The sequence below is a fragment of the Anopheles maculipalpis genome, chromosome 3RL (genome assembly GCF_943734695.1).
Source record: "Anopheles maculipalpis chromosome 3RL, idAnoMacuDA_375_x, whole genome shotgun sequence".
NCBI classification, from domain to species: Eukaryota; Metazoa; Arthropoda; class Insecta; order Diptera; family Culicidae; genus Anopheles; species Anopheles maculipalpis.
In genome coordinates, this window is record NC_064872.1 from 58,389,593 (window position 1) to 58,411,344 (window position 21,752).

The window sequence follows — 21,752 nt, forward strand, 5'->3', positions numbered from 1 at the left end:
TGGCAACCGTAGTAAAAGCTCGCCACACGCCATTGTAAGCTGGACAAAAAGCTCTCGGCTCGGTTCGGCAGCAAAACGATGCTCTTTCTCCTTCCTTGCGGTTTGCCGACGATTAGGGAGGCCTTAGAGGCAAGACCTCCGAGATGACAGGGCTTCTGTCCGGCGCGACAACAATCATATGCTGTTGGCCGATACACACACACACGCACATACAAGCTCGTTACCCTCCAGCAGCGTGTGCTTTATCAGTTTCAGTTTGTTCTGTCTCGTTCGCACACTCGCTTGCTCAGTGTCCGATAGATCTGCCTTGGTGGTGGAGATTGGCGTAGGTCATCGTAGTGTAGTCGCTCCTCGAGTCACGCAATGCCTTGCCAACTACTGCTGGCCACCTTCTTAATAGTGTGGGGGGTGGGAGAAGGCGACAAGGTAATAGGGCCCGGTGGACGCAGGAATGCGCAAATTTGTGCGCCACCATCGCAAAACACCTGATCGCTCGTCTGAACGATGTGGTAGAGGACGGTAGGTTAGAACGGAGGTAGTTCTGAGGTTAACACGGACCCGCGCACACGGACGATCTCGTTTAGACGTTTCGTTTCGGACAGGCTCAGTTCCAAACCGTACGCCGCCGCGAACAGTTCGTTTCGTAAGTGCTGTCCGACGTCGCGCAAAGATCGCTTTCGAATCGCCTACCAGTGATCGTGACCCTGCGGTGATCGGGTTTTGTCGGTGCGTCCGTTTTGTGAGCTGTGTAGTAAGAGGCTTTGAAGTTGGTGGAGTGTAGTTTTGAGAAGAAGGGAAGAAAAAAGGTCTGGTGTGTTCTAGCGAATTAGTGGTGCTGTGTCCTGCAACAACCGTCGCAACATTACCGATTAGTATTATCATTCAGTATTAGCAGTATTCTGTGACGTTTTGTGATAAGCACTTCAACATCATGAAGGAAATTCAAGCTAATGGTCATCTGCATCTGAGCAACGGCAACGGTACAGTGTCCGACTCAGAGCCTCACACAAACGGCAGCAATGGCTATGCAGGAACACACAATGGAACGAGCAATGGCAGTACCTCTAATGGATGTTCCTCCAAAAAACAATCGGTCAAATGTACTTGCAACAAGTCGGGACTGGAAAATGGTAGCGACACTAACAATAACCAAGGTAAGCCGTGAGACCTCATTCCTTCCAAGTTCCTTCCGGATGCCGGATGAAGGGCACAGTGTTGCCCGGTTGGGGCACAATCTCCTTCTCCCCTCAGACAAAGGGATAACTGCAAGATTATACAAACTGCCGGGTGATATCTTATATAATTGCATGCAACAATCCGGTAACAACTGTCCGCCAGCTGGGCACTCCGTACGTCGATGGGCAATTAGACATGCCTTGGCATTCGCATTCAGCATGCGCTCGATCGCTCAGCTGATTCTGTTATGAATTATTGAAATATGATAAACTCTGCTCGGTACATACTTTGGATTTCTGTTCGGCTGTAGCCACCAGGATGTGAAACATATCACCGGGCAAACTTTGGCCAAACGTGCCAAAGTTTTTTTTTTGCACAAAAAACGCACACATATGCCATACCCAGTCCTGCAACAAGTTTACGGATTGTCTGATGAGAACTCGGTCGAGAAACTTGTTCTGCACGCAACTGAGCCTGCCTGCCGGAAGTTGGCGAACGTCTTGACCTTGGCCTGCTTTCGGGTGACGCTTGCGTACACTGCCACCACCGGCAGTGTTCTAGAGGTGCCGTGTCCATGACTCATGGATTCGGATGTGTGAAAGCTTTCAAGCGTGGCGTTGATTTATTCTTCTCTCTTGTTCTATCGGTGGCGAATGCAAGTCTGTTGACCTGTTTCGTGGTGCCATTCTAAAATACAACCATCAGGGTTTGTTCTGTTCTGTTTATGCAATCGCAAGGTGTCGGTTGAGTCATGGTTGGGACGCGATTTCGCAACAAACCATCGGGGAAGCGAGAGTGATGCATGTGTCAGTAGATGAAAAAAAAAATCCCCGGCTTGATAACATTTTACACCAGTTGTGGGAGATTTTGCGTGACATGGCAACGACACTTTGTGTTGGGATTTTTCAACAAAAAATAATCCCCTGATCGATGATATTTGTGATTCAGTTGGTGTTGAAGAAATAGTTTAGTACGTGATTTAGTCATGCTGATCCATTTCTCTACGTATCAAAAGTCACTATTGAGGTGAGGATGCATTAATAAGAATTCATGAGGCTCAGATGTACCTGTGCTTTTTGTTTAATACTCTGATTGGCTGTCTTTAAGAATACCTTGATAACTTGTTGACTGTTGACTGATGGGATGACAAAACAAAAATATTTCTATACAACTAAAACATTAAAAACTCTTCTTTAACTTAATGAAATATTTCCACAATCATATTTTGAGCTTGAAAATCCGTATAAATCTTCCCATAGCATAAGTAACACACTCCAAGAATGTATGTAACGCTTCACAGATATGTATCTGACGCTGACAGGCTCTCTCCACGTGGCTTTTGCGTCCGTGGAAACCTTTCGGCTTTTCATCTCATCAAGCTTCTTCACGAAGTGTGAGAGCAGCCGATGAGTATCCGGTGAATGGTAAAGAAATCACAATGATTTACCGGATTGCTGCTCAAATCACAAGTCGTAAAATCGGAGGGCCTTCCTCTCTCTCTCTCAGTGCGTGTGTCTGAAAACGTTATCGATTTCTACGAATAAAGTCCTCCGTAACAGGACAGCAGGTTGTTGAATGTAGCATAAACGGGAGACAAAAAAGGGAATAAAATGGAAGCCATTCTACTCAACTTTCATGTTGTTCTACGACTTCTGTTCCGGTTTCGCTCCCATAAGCAATACCATTTTGCTGGTCGGAATATCCTTGGATTTTAACCGATTTTTGAAGAAAATTTACCACTAGTCCACATTGCTACCATGTATTCAGTCATCCGTGTCTCCTCCGATGTGGCCACATGCTTCCTTCCTATCGCTACACTAGCTCACTACTCCACCTCACAAATGTCCTTGTCCTGGTGCATTGCATTCCAAGTGAAAACGACACAACACAGCGAAGGAAACCTTTGAAAAACAACAACGACAGACTCTTCCAAATGGTTGCCATTTTGATAATGACACCTGTAAATTCATCACATTTTCCACAACCAGCTCCACCACCAACCCACCTCCAAAGTGGTTCCGATCGATTGCCCACAAACCAGGCCAGCTTGGTAAAGGGGTGTTAATTCGAACGACAGGCGATTAAAAATGATTACACACCCTGCGTCCGCATCGACAAACAGCTCCCCCGGCAGTTGGTGGGAGGGAAGCCTCCGTTGAAGGTAGTTCAATTCTTCAAAACTATACAGCAGTAGTCGACAATGCTGATTATTCTTCTAGCTGGCGCTCGAGATGCCCTCAGCAACAGTACAGCAGCAAACACGTGGTATTGGATTTGAAATTGTGATTTCAGTTTTGCTCCAAAAACCGGTCCAAAGTCGTCGGCGGACGGTCGATAAGCATATTGCTGCGACTGGTGAGCAGTACAACTCGTTGTGTCTAAAACGCTTTGAGTTTTGCTGATGTACTGACGAGCAACAGGTTGTTGTTTTGCTAACGCTACTGTATATTGCTTTGGATTATGGAAAATAGAGATTATTCAATGTCTTAGATCAACCATTAAATTAAGCATAACAAAATCAAAATAAATTATAAGGTCATTGACACCAAATTACTTATTGTAACTCCTATAAACATAAAAAATCATCAGGGTGATAACTGTCAATTAGCTAATCAAAACAAACTTGCCATAGCAACGGGTTGTTTACTACCTTTGGCGTTGACTAAATTCATCTCATCTCATTCCTCATCTCATCTTTAACATGCTCAGCGTGAAAAAAATCGATTAAATAATGATAACAAAGAACTTTGTTAAATCACTGCAGCAATAGTAAAACAAAAACGAAATCACTGTTGCAAAGCAATTTCATCACATGAACGTCCAATCGCAGCAAAAATAAATAATCCCCAACCACAAACCCATTGCTCACTTCATCTCACTGCGTGAGAGAGGGACTGTGAATGGTGAGTAAATGGCATCAAAAAAGAGCGAGAATACGGTGTACAAGAGCAAAAGGATTGATACTAAAGTACGGCTCGTGCCTTTCAAATGCACACTAGTAGTTGATGGAAGTTTATTATTGTTGTAGCGATTCTACAAACACTATTTAATTGTCTTTTTTTTTGGCGATTATTACCCATAATTAGATAAATTTTACGGACCAAAAGGACCCCAAAAAGACAGTACGAAATTAAGTTTAAATATTGATTAAATATACTTAACCACTTAGTAGGGTAACAGTGGGAGTTAGTATGCTGTAAGGCAAAAGGTTAGTTATTAGGCTATTTCCGGAAATTACGAAAACGGTTGATTTACACTGTATGGAGTATAGTGAGCTCAAATAGATTTGCAAACAGAGTTAAATTGACGATGCATTACAGAAAATGCAGCCAGCACGATTTTGTACTATCAAGAACCGCTAAGCTTTTTATCGTTGTCATTCAATTTAAATAAATCTTTTCTCTCCGAGTTAGTTAGTAATCATCCACCAACAATAATAAATTAAAGACAGTTCATTTCTTGAATCCCCACAGTGCGCGAGCTTCACAAGTTTGCCCCGAAGCACTGCTGCCGTAGGCAGTACAATCCTCTCGCGCGTAGCTTTTGCAGCTCCTCGAGGCATTCGGGCTGGGAGCCTGCTCACCTCACGCACTGCGCCAACGGTGCCTTTCACCTTATGACTTCTCATCTCGCTAGCCGGAGCCTGTTGCTTCGATCGTGCCGCCGACTCTCGGGCAGTTGCGTTTCGACGGCGTACACAAACGGGTCTCTCGTTCGCTTATCCATCCGTTACAGTGCGTCACACTGCTGGTCAGTGACTTTAAGGCGCCATCATCGTCCTGGTGCCGTGAGTGTGTGTGTTTGTGCTCGTGTGCATCCTGCTGTAGTGTCCACCGGTGTGCGGTGTGCATGTCCCTGTGTCTTTTCAACATTCCCTGCTGGTGTGTCCGTGCGTGCTGTGGCAGTGTTGTGTCCCCGTGTTGATCTCCATCCACCACTCCTTACGAGCCCGCGATGAGTAAATTCGAGATTTCGGACGATGCGGACGAGCTGAACCAGGAGATCGATGATACCAACTTCCCGACGCGTTCCAACTCGATCAGCTTCGGGGCCGCGAATGGCAATGGGTCGACCGGGAGTCTTAACAACGGATATGGCCCATTCGCCAGCAGGCGTCGGTCGAGCAGTATCCGGCGCACCGAGAGCGAGATGACCGAGGGTGACGAGAATGGGGTGTCGGCGGTTGGCGAGGCGAGTGAAGCGGTCAATAACAACGGAGGGGAAAATGGCGCCCCGGCCAACGTTACGGCGATCAGCGGTGGCCTTAATCGGGCTCGACCAACGCCGATCCGCACGATTAGTTTGTCAGGTGAGGCAAGCAGTGGGGTGGACAACGCTACCACCATTAACCCCAGCAGTGCACCACCACTTAACAGCACGCCAAGGGCCATCATGACGCCAGGTATAGAGGGGAGGGAGCTGCCCGTTCTGAGCGGAACGACACACTCACCGAGCGTTTTTCAGTTTTGTCTTGGCTTTTTTCATGGCCAATCGTGGTGTTTAATGATCGGTCAAGTTGTTTTAGGTTGATGTGTGATTAATTTTTCATTTTCGTATGCTGCTACTATGGATGTTTGCGTGCGTGTGTGTGAGTGTAAGTGTAGTTCCGTTGGTTAAGGCACTTGACCAAGCAGCTCGATGCAACCTGTTGCATGCATTGCGATGCACGTTGCCGTTCCACTTTGTTGGGTTGTTTTGCTTTTTTGCTGTATTTTATAATTTTGATTGCTTTACTGAGCAGTGGAACACATCAGTAACTACGGTTTCTTGATTGTCCGCTAGTCAAACAACGAGCACCAGAAGACCAAGCTATCTCCAAGCAATTATTCTCTTCGGACAAATGGCTTCGGTGTGGCTTTTTTGGGGGGAACTAAGATAATCTGACACATTCTTGGTACGGTGATGGATGATGGATTTGAGGCTGCAGCTTGCTTGCTGGCTCCATTCTAATCTGAACAGCTTGAAACTGTGCATGGCCTTCGCCAACGTACAGAACCGTCAGTGAGAGGAAGTACTAAAGACAAGAATTCGGGACAGGTTTTTTTTTTCCTCTCCCAATGTAATAAAGGTGCGGACTCCTGTGCTAACTGTAGAACAAGCTTTTTAACCTTGAATTCAACTTCAATTTCCGTAAACAAGCTAGGTTTTACTTTTATTTGTCTGTATTTATATAGCTTTAATCTGTCCGAACAAGTTTTAGCGCAATTATCCACCCTCATCTCGACCACATGTATCTTTCGAGCTGGAAAATCACTGCTACGGTCCTTCTTCCTGTGACGTCTTAATCGGGCATCAAATAAAAATTATTGTGAAATCATCGCAGAGACGGAGAGGGATAGGTTCATTAAAGCCATCAATTTTATTGATGTTTCACTTTCACAGCATCAAACAGCCCATCAAACACGTTGCTTTTCTACTAACCATGCCTCAACATCGCCTCTTTGTCAATCATAATGCTTGGTAACACGGCCGCATGTACCAGCTGATAATCCAATCCCAAACGTTTACTGGGCGCCAGCGTGTGAATGAATACAGCCGTAACTCACGCGAATTGATGAAGAGCACCACGAACGTCTGGTCTGATAAGGATGTTGTTTACGTACCGCTGTCCGCTATTTATGTTGTTTCGTCAAGAAGGCATGAAAATGGTTTTGACACTTTAATCACACGTTATTCACTATTTCGGCACCAAAGTATGAAAAGCACTTTTTGAGCCATTTGATGCGTGTCTTGCGGGTCAATCAGTCAAGTTCGGTTTTATTTGGAACTTACGTTTCGTATTAACTCTGTTGTCGACAAAAAAATATCGACTTTCCCACGTTCCATTATCGTTGCACACGCTCTGACACCTGTTAGGCAAACGATTATGATAATGGTACGATATAATGCATACACTTATCACCCATTCCATTCGCTGGCCCAGCAGTCGGCTCGCACAGCGTCATAAAGTATGCAAATACAAATGCAAATACTCCTCCTGATGTCCACCGACTAGCTGCAGGCGTTTCGGTCCCAGCTGTGTACCCAAGTCTTCTTTGCACTTGGAAACGGCTCCACTTTAGGTCGAGCTGCATCCGAAAGCGTCGATGGGGATTTTACAACTTTCAGGTATGATTTGCGGTTGGGACTTTACCCGTCCATTACGATGCAAATGACGTCGTCAAACGCAAAACTGCGCTGTGGAGGACATGAATCGATGTAATGAATAATTTATCCATGTAAAACTGGTTCCGACAGAGATTTCGGTCAGGTGGTGTGTGAGTGTGTAATGTTGTGTCTGATCCTTGTGGACCCATTGTTAAACAAGCACCGGGAATCAGCTTGTCGGATGTAATCAGGACATCAGATTTCTGTTTGTGTATGTGTGTTGTACCGTGTAATCACAATTCTCGATAAAATGTTCTCCCTTTTCAGCATGAAGCTTTTGCATGTCACGTTGATTTGTGCGCTTATATTGATCAGCTCTCTCTCACCCTGTCTAGAAAAAAAACCCATCACTAATGTGCACCTTTATTTCCCCATGTATTTCAGGACACGAAAAATGTACCTTCCACCATGATCTAGAGCTCGACCACAAACCGTCGACCCGGGAGGACCTGCTGCCGCTGATGTCCAAGTCCTACCGGATGCTGCTGTCAAGCCTGGGCGAAGATCCGGAACGTCAGGGACTGCTGAAAACTCCGGAACGGGCCGCCAAGGCAATGCTCTTCTTCACCAAGGGCTACGACCAGAGTTTGGAAGGTAAGTGCGATTGCCAAATGTCTGACACAAAACCATACCTGAACGCATCCTCAACGCGTATCGACAACCACCGAAACCACTTCTAAGAGGAAGCATAACCTTTCCGAAAAACCCATCAACAGTACCATTCTTCCCTGATGAGGTGGACGGTTTCACAAAGCGCGACGAGTGTGTTTCGTGCAAGTGCCCCATCACACAAGCGGGAAGAAGCTTCACTTGCCAGTACCACCCCTGTTTTGAGATTCCTTTCACTTCTTCAAACAAACGGCACGATATGCGGGTCGTTCGAATGTCTGTCGGCTTGTCGCTTATCGTCGTCACGCCCGCAGCTCTCTGCTCTTTGCTCTGCGTTTTGCTATACGCCAGTGTGTCCTTTTTTTGGTTTTGTTTGACTCTGGAAGTGGATCAAAGTGTTGACAGGCTGCGTCATTCAAACCGACCCCGCCTTACTGCTTCACTTTTGCCAAACAAACTGCTTGCCACAAACTTCGGATGGTCTGAAGCCAGGGTGGCGGCGAAAGGTTTGAAACCCTTGAAGACCGAAACGTTTCGCAAGTAGAACGAGAATCAGATGGGCCTGGGTCGGTATTGGCAGGCTGTGATGCGGTCTAGAGATGGAAGCAATGGTATCTTACGCACTTGCCTGATCACGCTTCGATGTGATCCGTTTCACCGTCCATTGAAACCGTTTAACTCAATTAAATGAAACGGATTGTGCGTCATGCTCTACGCTCTACGACTAGAGCGGTGGTGTAGTTGACGAATGGGGTTTTCCATCTTTGGGGTTGGGGTTGCTTTCGCTTTGAATAGTCTTCATTGATAAGCTGAATAGCAAATATTGAGTTTTTGCTTAACTTGTATAAAGATTTCCGCCGTCTTTAAGCTCGATAAGAATCTTCATTTATTTTTGTATCAGTGAATTAATTTCATGATTTAAGGACAGGTTTATTAAGCGTTATGTGACTTCATTGCTCATTAATTTCAGCATGTTTTTTTCTTACTTTAATTTCATTGATTTGAATTTAATTTTATTTGAAAATGAAAATAAAACGAACATTCTACATTATGTGGAAGATGCACACTATTTTGACATTTGACCTTATCGATTATCTATTCTTTGAAATTTGACCTTATTGCGTAAAATTTTTTATATTTTGCCAAGTTTTTTTTTCACTGTAATTGAAAATCTGTCATTCATCTGGTTGATTGAACTGTCATCCATCTGGTTTTTGGAAGTTTTTAATTTTTCTTTGTTTTCTTTTAATTGTGTATGATTCGATGATGGTTTCATAGACCAACTGTTGTTCATTTTTGTTGTTATATTTTAAAATTTCCTTATAAAAAAATATGTATTATTGAAAATGAAATGAATTTGAAACTCAAATTCGACGGTTATTTAAAATTATTGGTTAACTTTTTCCTTGTTTGTCTCTTCATTAGATGAGTCAGGAAAAGAATGTTTGCCTTTTTTATAATATTTTTCCCATACTTTATTCCCTTAACTTCCATCTATCATCTCTAATTTCATTATGCTTCTTAAGATGTTTTCTTTTATTTTATACATGTTTAAGAAACTTTTTTCCCATTCAACTCAGCTCATGTCATCGTCAGCCGCAGCTCTTACAATAAAATGCTTCATTTTACACCCTCAAAAGAAATTCATGCTTAGCCGTACAATGTGCCAGCACATAATCTGTTCCCCAAAAAGTTCTGTGCTGTGAAAGTTTCCAGAACAAAACCAAGAACTCACGCCATTTTCTACCAGCCCAACCCACATGACGCGTTTGTAAGGGCTGGTGATCTTTGCTAAGCGACCGTCCGGATGGTTAAGCAGTCATGTTCCGAGTCCTCGGGTGACTGGGACTACGACACTTAAACATTTCGTATTTATTATTCACTTAAACTTCAACTCCACCGCTCCATTCGCAGTGCGTTCCACGTTCGCCGTGCACTTCTTTGGTGCTTTCGGTGCAGACTTCTGTGTGCACTGCTTGCTGTGCTCTCGGCAAACTTTCAATGCTCCAAGTGGCCAGAATTGCATCCACTCTTCTCGTACAGTGTTGCACTGTACACTGCAGACCTTGTGCAAATGAAATTAAATCTTCGTTTTCAAACTCCGTCGCACTCCCACCATCCCACCATCGCAGCGTTGGGAGACGCTTTTGTTCCTTTTCTCGACAGAAGCATTTACTTGTGCTTTGTGTACTATTGTGCCCTGGGTATGATTTTCTGTAGGAAGGTTTTTTTTATTTCCTGGCACACTCGCTGGCAGTGAACTAGTTGTCCAACTTCTAGCACAGCCTAATAACGCCATCAGGACATGGGCAATGTGGCAGTGATTTCCTGCCGAGAATACCGAGCGAGCACACCATTTATGAAGCCATATTTACCTTACGCCGGTTGGAGACCGGGCGCAGACAATGGCTCTAAGCAATGCTCAACTACAGCTTCAAACAGTATGCTGTTGTGCTGGGTGGAGGGTAGTATTGAGGGTTAAAACAGGGAGAGGCTGGTAAATGGGTAAGTAAATATGAGAAACGACCAATTTCCACTTGCTCCGTTGTGAAAGTGTCGTGTAAAGTGCAGTAATGCGCTCCGGCGAGGGAGCAATCTTTTGTTGCACGTACAAGTGTCCTTTTGAGAGACTTTGTGGAAGAACGAACATTTAATCTAATCAAACGATCGAGCAGCGAGAGTTCTGTTGTAGGTGGATAACGTCAAATTCAGGCGTTGGTTGTGTTATTTTTGCCTATGAAAATGTCAGATCTAAAACTACTAGGAGTGGACTGGCGGTGAGATAACGCCGCCAATCTTCACACGGCAGGACCGGGTTTCAAACCCTATCCGGAACATTGTACCGGTAATAAGGACTACCTACCCAGCTACGTAGTACCAGCAGACCTAGTATGTCATTAGATGACCGTCGTTCCTAAGAAGAAGTGTTTAATAAAGGAATAATAAAATTTAATAACAACTGACTCCTACAATTTAAATTCTTAGCCCATGTTTTCATAAAAGTTGTACTCATATTAATGTTAGAAAAATGTTTTTCAGGTTAAATTATAAGATTCACCTTAATTAATACCATAAAAGATGAATAAGAAAGAAGCGTTGATATTTGCCTAACAATTCTTCAATTAAATTTCAAGCGAACATTTTGTTTTTCTGCTTCTCTAGCTCTACTCATTGTTGAACTATTTTGCTGCGCATTGACCATTTTTTTTTTTCGTGCAACTAATTTGTCCAACATCTTCCTGAGAACTCTTCATTTATTTAATATTTATCTTTCTTGCATTCAAAATTTAAGTCAAACAGATTTACTTCACCTAAAAAAATTATGTTTTTATGTTTTTGATTGTTGAAGGTTTTACAACAGTAAAGTCAGCAATATAATCCAATAGTAATTTTCTTTCTTTTGTTGATTTGATCCTTAATTTGCTCATTATTTCTGCAGTGTTGGGTTTTTTTATATTTTGCACGGCATTTATTAATTTATTATTTTATTTTATTTAGTTCCAAAATTACGGCTCATTGCCATTTGCTCAACTTCATCTGGCATTTTTGTAGGAAAGTGTTTCTGACGTTAGTTTAATTATGGACTAATAATGCGATTATAAAAATAAATATCATGTAAGTTATTAGGCGACTCACACTTTATAAATCTTGAACAATGAAGGAGAAATGATTTTTTAAAATCCTTTTTCCTCGAAAAATGACTCGATACTAAGCAAAAAAGCAAAGCGCACACTGTATCAATCAGCAATCAACTTAAAAAGACCTTCCACCTTTTCTTAAGTACATTTCTGCGTTACATTTTGTGTTCCAACGAAGTTTGCTTCGTCCTCGTGCAGCGGTAACGGTGGCAAAAACTCGCCACAAAATGGACGATAAGGTGTATAAGCACGTAGCAAGACGTGTTGCGAACCATGCTTGTCGTGCTTTACTTGCTTCACCACTTACCTTAGTCCGTCCCATCCATCCCTAGCGGGAACTTGTTACACATTCCCATTCCCGACCGTAAGAAGGAATTTCTGTTTTGTTCGATGGCTACACCAACACCACACGCAGCCACTACTAACCGCGTTCAGTCCTTCAATCATTCGGTCTATGCTCACGTTTCATCGTTTTCCATTTTTCCACCGCACAATCCATTCAAGATGCGTTTTCCTGCCCCGAGAATGAAATGGGAAATGGGAACATCGAATGCTTTTGCCCGATCTTCGCCCGTACGCAAGGACGCCTCTTAAGCACATCGACCGTGTCGGGATGATTTTTCCTACAAGTCTTCCGCTACGTTTTTCGCAAATGCTTTTTCCCTGTTCCGCATTCACCAATCGCTCAATCACGAACCGGCCGGATATGAGGCAAGAGTTTGTTGAAGATGTAACGAAAGAGCCGGAAAAGCGGAAGACTCTTTTCCTTTTTGCGGCGCATCATCTAACGTCGAAGGGGGAAAAAAAGGTTTCACGGATTCTATTGTTGCGCTCCAGAGCAAAGGTAATGTTTGATTTGGAGCATTTTATTTGCTCACCATCGCTTGAAGTATGATGGAAGAAGGATGCCTTTGTATGTTTTTATTTCTTTCTCTCTTGTCGGTGATCCCTTTTGAAGTGCTTTGATTGTGCGCGGCGTAAAGAAAACAGAAGTTGAAGGAAATGTACTTTACTTCTGAACGCTTTTTTTTTTTTTTTTTTTTAGGCGGAATTTATTCAATCCACGAATTTTACAAATTCCTCTCCTTGGTCACACGCAGTACTATTCCCGCGAGGGTTCTTTTCTGCGGTAACTTTTTGTCCACCGTTGTGGCCTTACAGATTGTTCAACTCACCTTTCTTTTATCTGCACGCAGTTCTGCCCAGAAGGGGTTTTTTTCAGCGGCAGTACATTTGTATTCCCCTGTGGGAATTTTCTCCCGCTCCTGTCTAAGAAGAAGACCTTCCTTTTTTTGTTCTCATTAGTTTCATTCGATTAGTAATGAAAACCCGCTGTTTCCATTACTAATCGTAAACCCCCTAGCGCCTCGAACGCTCTTCCTCGCTGGCCGCTGCCAGCTCGGATGGGGTTAGGCCCCTCGAGTGTAGCTCCTCTTCATCGAAGCTCTCCTCGTCGCTGGAGGCATTCGGATTGAAAAGGGCCCGGATGTTAACGGTGTCTCTATGGCGCTCTCGCCATAGAGCGACCCGTGCTCGAATCGCCTCTCGTCGGGCAGCCGTTGTTGGTGACGGGGGTGGGGGTGGAGGCCGTCCACCTCGCCGTGCTTCTCTTGCTGCCACTGTTTGGAGGCGCCTGGCCTCGTTCCGCCGGTCGTACCGAATGCGTCGGGTGGTCTCGGGGTCTGGACGGTCGGCTGCAGACGAGTTGTCATCCTGCAAGGCCATCAGCTGCCTCTCTTCGTCCCAGTCACGCTGGAGCGCATGCATGATGGATTTGGCGACCTCACACACATTGCTCCAGTTTTGCGGACACTGGATCATGTGGTCGACCAATGTTTCTGGAGCAACACCCTCCAGTAGCCTCCCCCGGATGTTGTTGAAACGAGGACACTCAAATACGGCATGCTCGGTGCTTTCCACTACGCCAGGGCACGATTTGCAGTCCGGAGACGAGGTGAATCCCATCTTGCAAAGATACTCCCGGAAAAACCCGTGTCCGGAGAGTATCTGAGACAGGTAAAACGTCACCTCGCCATGGCTCCGCGACTGCCACGATCGGATATCCGGGATCATGCGATGTGCCCACTTGATGTACCTGGAGGCACTTTCGGCGGCGGCATCTGCATCCCACGTTGACTGCCACTCGACGATGGTTTGCTGCCGCTCCTGCAACCGAATATCCCTGCTGGATGCTGTTCCGCGGCGGCTGTGGACTCGAGTGTCCTCTCGAATGGCGCTGCAGATCGGTAGGAGTCCGGCCAATACTACCGCCGTCTCGCAGCGAACCGTCCGGAACGTTCGCGCCACGGCAATCGCAGACCTACGCTGTACCCGCTGCAGCAACCTGCGGCACTCGCGGTTGTCCAATGCGCCATGCCATACAGGTGCAGCGTAGCGCATGGTGGAATCCGCTACTGCAGCCAACAAACGAGACTTTGAAGTCCTCGGGCCACTGTGGTTTGGCATTAGGCGTGACGCCGCCATCGCAATCTGGGTTGCCTTCTCTGCGATCGATGAGACGTGGGGCACCCATGACAGGTGGTCGTGTATCCGTACCCCCAAGTACTTAAGGCTGCGTGAGAACGGTACGACCACACCGCCAACGGTGATGGTAACCCCTTGCAGAGGCTGCTTCAGGCTGGATATCACCGTCATCTCCGTCTTCGCATGTGCCAGCTCCAAGTGATGCTCTCGCAGCCACCGGTCTACTGCTGACACTGCTTCCTCTGCTGTAGCTGCTGCTGCTGTCGGTGTCGTGCCTGGGGCGAGCAAGACCAGATCATCGGCATAACCGATGATCTCAACCCCAGGCGGTAGTGCAACGCCGAGTACCCCGTCGTACATCGCGTTCCAGAGGGTCGGACCCAAGATGGACCCTTGCGGAACTCCGGCGGTGATGTGACGCTCGACGGGGCCATCGCTGGTGTCGAACAGCAGCTTGCGTCCTTCGAAATATGATCTGATGATCCGCATCAGCTGCGACGGGACTCCCTTATCTCTCAGCGCCTCGGCAATACATTGCCAGCTGGCCGTGTTGAAGGCATTTCGGATGTCCAGGGCCACGACCATCAGGCAGCGCTTGTCACGGGCGTTGGTGCGGTTGAACGACATAGCCGTCTTGCCCGCGTCGACAACACGCTGAATCGCACTGATTGTAGAGCGCCCTCGTCGGAATCCGTATTGCGCACTGGACAGCTGCGGTGAGTCAGGGTCCTCAAGATGCGCATTAAGACGGTTCAGGATCAGCCGTTCCAGCACCTTGCCGAGTGCGTCTAACATGCACAGTGGCCGGTATGAAGAGCTCTCCCCCGGAGGCTTGCCAGGCTTTGGCAGCAGTACCAGGCGCTGTCTTTTCCACTGCGACGGGAACGTCCCGCGGGACAGACAGTCCTGATACAAGCGGCAGAAGGCCTCCGGGTACTTTCTGATCGCCGCCTTTACCGCAGCGTTTGGAATCCCGTCCAGACCGGGAGCTTTTCGCGTAGCCACATCCGCAACAATGGCCAGGAGCTCCCCAGGAGTGACCTCAGGAATCGCGTCGGTAGGCTCAGCAGAAGCCGCCGCAGGAACCGCATCGCCAGAGTCTGGCCAAGAGACCGGTGGGTGGGTTGGGAACAGATCGAAAACTATCCGTTCCAGCTCGGCACGATCAGTCTCGGGCGGCACACGTTTGCCACGTAGCCGGGACATCACCACCCTATACCCAGCACCAAAGACGTTCTCTTTGGCGATGTCGATGAGCTCCTCGAACGCCTGCCGCTTCCTGGCACGAATCGCCTTCTCGAGCAGCCGTTTCGCCGTGCGGTGTTCAGCAGCTGCGACGCTACGCTCCTCCAGGTCGATGATCTGCCTTGTCCGCTCTAGCGCGGCCAGGCAGTTCCCACGAAGCCGCTCTAGCTCAGGCGACCACCAGTACACGTTGCGGTGAGGGTCACTGTGCAACCGAGAGACTCGCTGCATGGTGATGTCACACGCCCTCGTCAAAGCTGCAACCATACCGGTGTCAGTCGCAGCCTGCTCAGCGAAGTTAACATCTTCGAGCGCGTGGAGGAAAGATTCTTCGTTGAACTGAGTCATCTTCCACCGCTTGCCAGCGCATGGAGCGCGCTGCCGGCCAGCTGGTGGAACGCGACGAGACGACTGGTGCGACCGATTCTGCTGAGGCGACTGAGCTGGCCCCTCCACCTCGAACCTGATGAGCTGGTGATCGGACCTGGCGAACGGAAGCACCGTCCATGTGTCGGCTCGAGCAATCGACGGACTGGCGAAGGCGACATCAATCACGCTGGATAAAGCTGCTCCTCTCCCAATGAAGGTGGGTTCATTGCCTTGGTTGAGAATCGCGAGTCCCATCCTGTCAATCAGACTCAGCAGCTCCTCGCCGCGTGGTTCGTTCCTCGCACTGCCCCACTCCGTGTGCCAAGCGTTAAAGTCGCCGGCGATGACGACCCTGGAGTGGGAGGCAGTCTCAAGTTCCACGGCTTCCAAGAACTGCTCGTACTCAAGTGTGGGACGACGCGGAGGTGCATAGCAGCTGATAAAAGTGACCCCAGCCACTTGGGCGGCCACCAATCCGGGCACTGCACAGCTCCACATCCGCTGGATAGGATGCGAACCAGTGGCCACCACTGCCGCACTTCTCGATGCATCGTACGCCCAATTCCCATTGTTCACGGGCGGCCTATACACGTCAGACAGAAGCAGGACGTCGGCTCGATGTTCTCTCGCTGCTTGAAGCGCTAAGTCCTGTCCTGCCCGACAGTGATCCACATTTAGCTGTAGGATTCTTAGGGTGAACGCAATGCCGGACGAACACATGTGCTATGGCCGACGCGATGGGGACCCCCGCAGATGGCACACTTCACTTCGGCGTTACACGTTTTGGCCCGATGACCGTCAACGCCGCACCGGATGCACATGTTCTGCCGACTAATGGACGAACGACAATCACGCGCGAGATGACCTCGTTCTAGGCAGCGATAACAACGCTGGCGTTCTGTTGGAACTGCTGGAGCTTCCTTCACTGTACTTATGCAGTCGCACAGTGTCAGCTTCTGCCCGGCTAGCTGTTTGGCCACCCTGGCCGGTAGGCGTACACGAGCTCGTTTGGTGCCGTCGACGAGCTTCCACATGTGGACGGAAGCGACGCTAGCCTCACCTTCTAGCTTCTGGTCGATTGCCTCCTTCAGGTCGGACTCCTGGGCCAATGGGTCCACATGGCTAATCAATACCTCGCTCATCTCCGTCACTAGCCGAACCACTCCATCCTCGCCGACAATTTGCTGGACGTCACGTAATACCAGCGAGGGATTAGCCGAACGACTCAACTCCATACGCAGGAGAGCCAGGTGTGTTCGACGACCGATCAATATGTGACCAACCAGGTCTTTGTAGGCCACATCCTCCTTTATGGCGCGTCGAACCTTCGCGTAAACCGAGTCCCAAGACTGACCTTCAGCTGGAGCGACCTCGATCAGATCCCGTCTCGCACGCCGTGTGGTCTTATGTTGCTGGCCCTGCTGCTGCAGCTGTCGGAGCTGCGGAGGCCGATATACCTGAACCGGTGTCTGCTGCCGTGTCTGGAGTAGCTGCTGTCGTTGCTGCTGCTTAGGCTGCTGCACTGCTGCAGATTGGCGTGTCGGCTTACGGCGAGCCACCTCCGCCCAAGAGCCGCCTTCATGACCTAGAGACGGCTCCACCGTTGCCGTCCCCCAATTCTGCTGGCGCTGCTGACTCCGTGGCTGCTGGCCTGGCTGCTGATGATGCTGGTTTGACCGTTGCTGCTGGCTAGGTCGCTGCTGCTGGCTAGATCGCTGCTGCTGCTGGCTTGGCTGCTGCTGTTGCCACTGTCGCTGCTGCTGCTGCTGCTGCTGCTGCTGCTGCTGCTGCTGCTTGGCCCGGCTACGCTGCCCGCGGCTGCGCTTAGTGCGCGCACTGCCCTGGCTTCCAGGCAGTGCCGCAGCTTGCATCGCTGTCAGCGCCCGCATTCCTTCCTGCAGCGTCTCCAGCGTTCGCTGCAGGGTCTCCTCACGCTCGCGGCTAAGCCGCAGCTGCTCAGTTAGCGCCTCGACCTGCTGGAGAAGCGCTTCCAGCATCCGCGAGCTGCTCTCTCCATCCATAGGTGCCAACTGCGGCTCCGTCCTAGTCGGGCCTGCCGAGCGAGCCTCCGGTCGCTCTGCTGACAAGGCCACAGCCACAACCGTATTATTGATCGGCTCTCCCTCCTCATCGTCAGTGGAGAGGCACATGTCGCTCACCTCCATTGCTGGGCTGGTCGGGCGTGGTGAGTCGACCGATGGAGTAGCCGTCCGCTTAGCAGGAGTGGACGTATAACGTGTCCGTCCTGACCGCAGGACGTGTCCCTTCTCCTGCGTCTCCATTCTTCCGTGCTGTTCAGCACCTCAATCTGCTCACACCGACTTCACGCTTTAATTGACACGAAATTTTGAACATAAGTTGGTCTCGCTAAACCAAGTCTTTTGAGCGTCTTTTATCACCAATAGGATTACTAGCACAAAAGTTATAACAGTGTCTTTTTTCACTTTTGAAACCACTGTAAATACGCGAACTCCATGAAATCGGTCACTTTTTTTTATGTCCCCGATGCGTTCTGATGGCGCGCATCTTTTGATATATCGCTTTTCAAAATCGGTTCACGAATAAACTTGTAATAAGGAAAAACGATCTCGCCAAAAAACTTACTTCTGAACGCTGGATGCAGTCGATTGTCGTTTCGCTAAACATCGTGCGAAATACACTATATTTGTTGCAACTTTGTTGTATTTATCCAGAAGATTTTTTGTGGATATTTATCGATAGTGGTTCTAAAACAATCAGCCAGCTCATTAGACTAAGCGTAGCAGGGATAATGACCAAGCTCTAAGCTCAGCAGCATTTTTTTAATTAAGCAATTACGATCAGGCCTTATTCCTTCAAATCTAATCTTATATCTAGCTTTTTGCAATCCTTCCAACTTATATCCTACATGCAGAGTAGACATTTCCTTCTCAGTTTAAGTGCACCTTAGTCCTTCTGCAGCTGTTGTGCTCTCTGGTTGTAGGGGATTAGCGACTTTTTTGGAGCATCGTATCGAAGAGACTTGTCACTGATTCCCAAGATAACTCCCTTTGTAGTGGATACTGCATTTCTTTTTCAACATTTAGATGTTGTGGTTGGCAACCCTATCATTTGCAGAACGCATGAGCCTGAAAGCCATTACAACTTTGTGAAGCTACAGCAGCATCTAACTCACGGATTCCGGCAACAGTAAAGCCGCCAGTCACAACTACACGTCTCAGAATCCTAATTCATTGATTCAGCAATCTAATGTTGTCACAGGCGACTCTGACATCCACGAAACTCATTTAATTCTCAATAACGTTGTAAGATTACTGCATCATCAAATCGAATTCAAACATTCCGCCAAACGCAAGGTCGCTAGTTACGACTTTAGATCTCCCAAGCAATTTTTGTCACTTCTTTGACCAGAATTGGGCGACTGGCGCATAAACACAAAAAACTTTAAATATTTAATCAAACTACAGTGCATACTCTCAACGATAAGGGAGAGGTGAAGGAATCAAAAGACGATTCCCATCTCTTTAGTGAAGTCAAACAGAATCCGCACTTATTCGTTGTCCTTCTGTCCTAGGATATCGCGCAAGCCTCAGCTTTTTTGTTAATTCATAATTTGCTCTTCAACTCGTGATTGACTCAACCTCGACTTAGACTTAAAAATTAGGCATAAAAATGTTCTTTTGTGTTTCTGAAAAAAGCCTGAAATTTAAGGTTAGAAAATGGTCGAAGGTTAAAAGTGTAAATTCAAGTATGACACAGTGCATTTCTTGTAAAAAAAATCGTACTTTTTAATTGAAAATAAATTGAAATTAGTTTGAAATGAAATCGACAAGTGATTGCTTTTTTGCATTCTTACAATCTTCCATTCTTGCATTCTTCAGAATTTGTTACATTCTTTCAAGGAAATTGATAACACATAATTAATAAAAATTATCTTCTGCATCGAGCCTAAAACCTGAACATTATCTTGAAAAAATATCAACTGTTGATCGCACGGTGCATGTCAAGATCTATTGAAACTATCCAAACTGTCTAGCTGTGAGTATATTCAGTCGAAGAAGACAGAATTGGCTGACCACGATATGCAAGAGTGTTGGAAACCGGTGGTAAATATTAAAACGTCGCCGGTCTTCACACTCAGGAACCGGGGTTCAAATTCCATACGGACTGTTCCTTCGTAGTAAGAAGCGACAATCCAACTACGCGCTATCAGCAACCCTAGTAAGCAGTTAGATGGCTAGTGTGACCTAGCAGATCGTGAAGAAAAAGAACTAGAATATTGTTCTATTTTAGCCACGAGCTTGAAGAATCCTGACGTGATTTTGAACGATACACATTGCATTCAATTTCAAAAAAATAGGATGAAGAAACAAATGGGACGACGGGAGTCACCAGCTTCGCTACGCTCAGATGGATTTACCTTTATTTCCTGAATTGCCCAGGAGCAATATGTAACTGTGGAGTTAGCCAGCAACAATTTCCCTTAATTTTTCCAAAGGAGTAGGGAGGCACCAGTGAAGTACGGGACCAACATCCGTAGGGAAGGCAAAAATTCCCCATTCCTGTAACGGATCCTCCCAAAGACTTACATTTACTTTACAATTTTAGGGTAGAGAGTGTTCGTCTACATAAATCTATATCATACATCGCGTTCCGCTTAGCTTTAGTCTTATCTAGGTTCCCCAGGCTCAAATATCCTAAATGTTTAACCCATATTGCTCAAATTATAACAAGTTACATATGTTTTCTTTACCAATTTCAGAGGCCTTGAACGGTGCCGTTTTCGACGAGGATCACGACGAAATGGTCGTGGTGAAGGACATCGAAATGTTCTCCATGTGCGAACACCATCTGGTACCGTTCTACGGTAAAGTTTCGATCGGTTACTTGCCCTGCAAGAAGATTCTCGGGCTTAGCAAGCTAGCCAGGTATAAAGTACATTTGTGCCTAGATTTTTAAGAACTTTTAACTAATGTTTGGCTTTCTATCGTTTCATGCAGAATTGTGGAAATCTTTTCACGCCGCCTTCAGGTGCAGGAACGATTGACCAAGCAGATTGCCGTCGCTGTCACACAGGCCGTACAGCCGGCAGGTGTGGCTGTCATCATCGAAGGAGTGTAAGTAGAGATGTTCCCAACTTTAATTTGATAGAACTTAGTGTAACACTCTGCTTTTCCTTCCGTTTTCCCCAACAGACACATGTGCATGGTGATGCGCGGCGTACAGAAGATCAACAGCAAAACGGTCACCTCGACCATGCTGGGAGTCTTCCGGGACGATCCGAAAACGCGCGAAGAGTTCCTGACACTCTGCAACAACAAGTGAGCCCACATCCTGCATCGATCGCCGTCGTCCCCAGCAGACACTGCACCGGCGGACCGGATCGATGAGTTCGGCGACTGGGAGGAGTATTAAGAGGCGCAAGACGCCAGTGTCTTCGTGCAACTCGTTTAGGGAATCCGTTTAGGGAACATACAATCATACCGATATGCTCGTTTTTAGCTGCCAGAGTTTGGAGAGATTTTAGGCTAATTTTTGGTCGTACAGTGTTGTTTTTTAGATGATGAGCAGGGCATGAAAACAGTTTTAAAACAAAGTAAAACACTACCATCCTTATTCATTGTTGTTGTAAATGTGTGAGCACATACATCATGTGCCGCACACTTGTTGTGTCCAAACCGTGTTACGTGAGCAAAGAAGGACAATAAATATCGATCCAGCTTATCTCATCCTTTACAATGTCGCTCTCTAGATAGCTGGAAAGTACGGCCACAGCGATGGTACGTTTTAACCCATATAATAGTAAGACACAAAGCAACTGTTATCTAAAAGTGGAATAAAAGCAAAGCACTGTAAATGTGAGTGAATGTTTCGAATACTATCTACAAACTATATTTACTACTAGTATGTTTACAAGTACATTTTTGAAGCTGGTATTTGTCACGCGAATGGGTCCAATTGTTATCGAAGGAAAAATATATTTTCAAATCATGAAAACAAATCAAAATACCAAACACCATCCTGGAAGTTGAATGTAGAGTATCCAATGGGAAAAATAGGATATCTTTACTGTTGTTTGTTGAAGTTGCATATTATATTGGATGA

General features: G+C 46.8%; 1 protein-coding gene across 3 annotated transcripts; it reads left to right on the plus strand.

The window, feature by feature from the left end:
* Positions 1-925: 925 nt before the first annotated feature.
* LOC126562511 (GTP cyclohydrolase 1) lies at positions 926-21,042 on the plus strand. Of its 3 annotated transcripts, none has more exons than XM_050219047.1 (5): positions 926-1,154; positions 7,708-7,917; positions 20,410-20,575; positions 20,648-20,764; positions 20,843-21,042. In XM_050219047.1, exons 1-5 carry the CDS (start codon positions 932-934, stop codon positions 20,970-20,972), a joined length of 846 nt encoding a protein of 281 aa, XP_050075004.1. In that variant the 5' UTR covers positions 926-931; the 3' UTR covers positions 20,973-21,042. The 3 variants fall into 3 exon arrangements, with proteins under 3 accessions (XP_050075004.1, XP_050075002.1, XP_050075003.1); XM_050219045.1 differs by lacking the exon at positions 926-1,154 and adding an exon at positions 5,057-5,578; XM_050219046.1 differs by lacking the exon at positions 926-1,154 and adding an exon at positions 5,057-5,485.
* The last annotated feature ends 710 nt before the right edge of the window (positions 21,043-21,752 follow it).

Excerpts from the sequence above, each read along its gene's own strand:
- LOC126562511 (XM_050219045.1), top strand. The coding sequence starts at position 5,131 with ATGAGTAAATTCGAGATTTCGGACGATGCGGACGAGCTGAACCAGGAG. Across the intron at positions 5,579-7,707 it reads AAGGGCCATCATGACGCCAG|GACACGAAAAATGTACCTTC; the intron begins GTATAGAGGGGA and ends CATGTATTTCAG. Across the intron at positions 20,576-20,647 it reads GGGCTTAGCAAGCTAGCCAG|AATTGTGGAAATCTTTTCAC; the intron begins GTATAAAGTACA and ends CGTTTCATGCAG.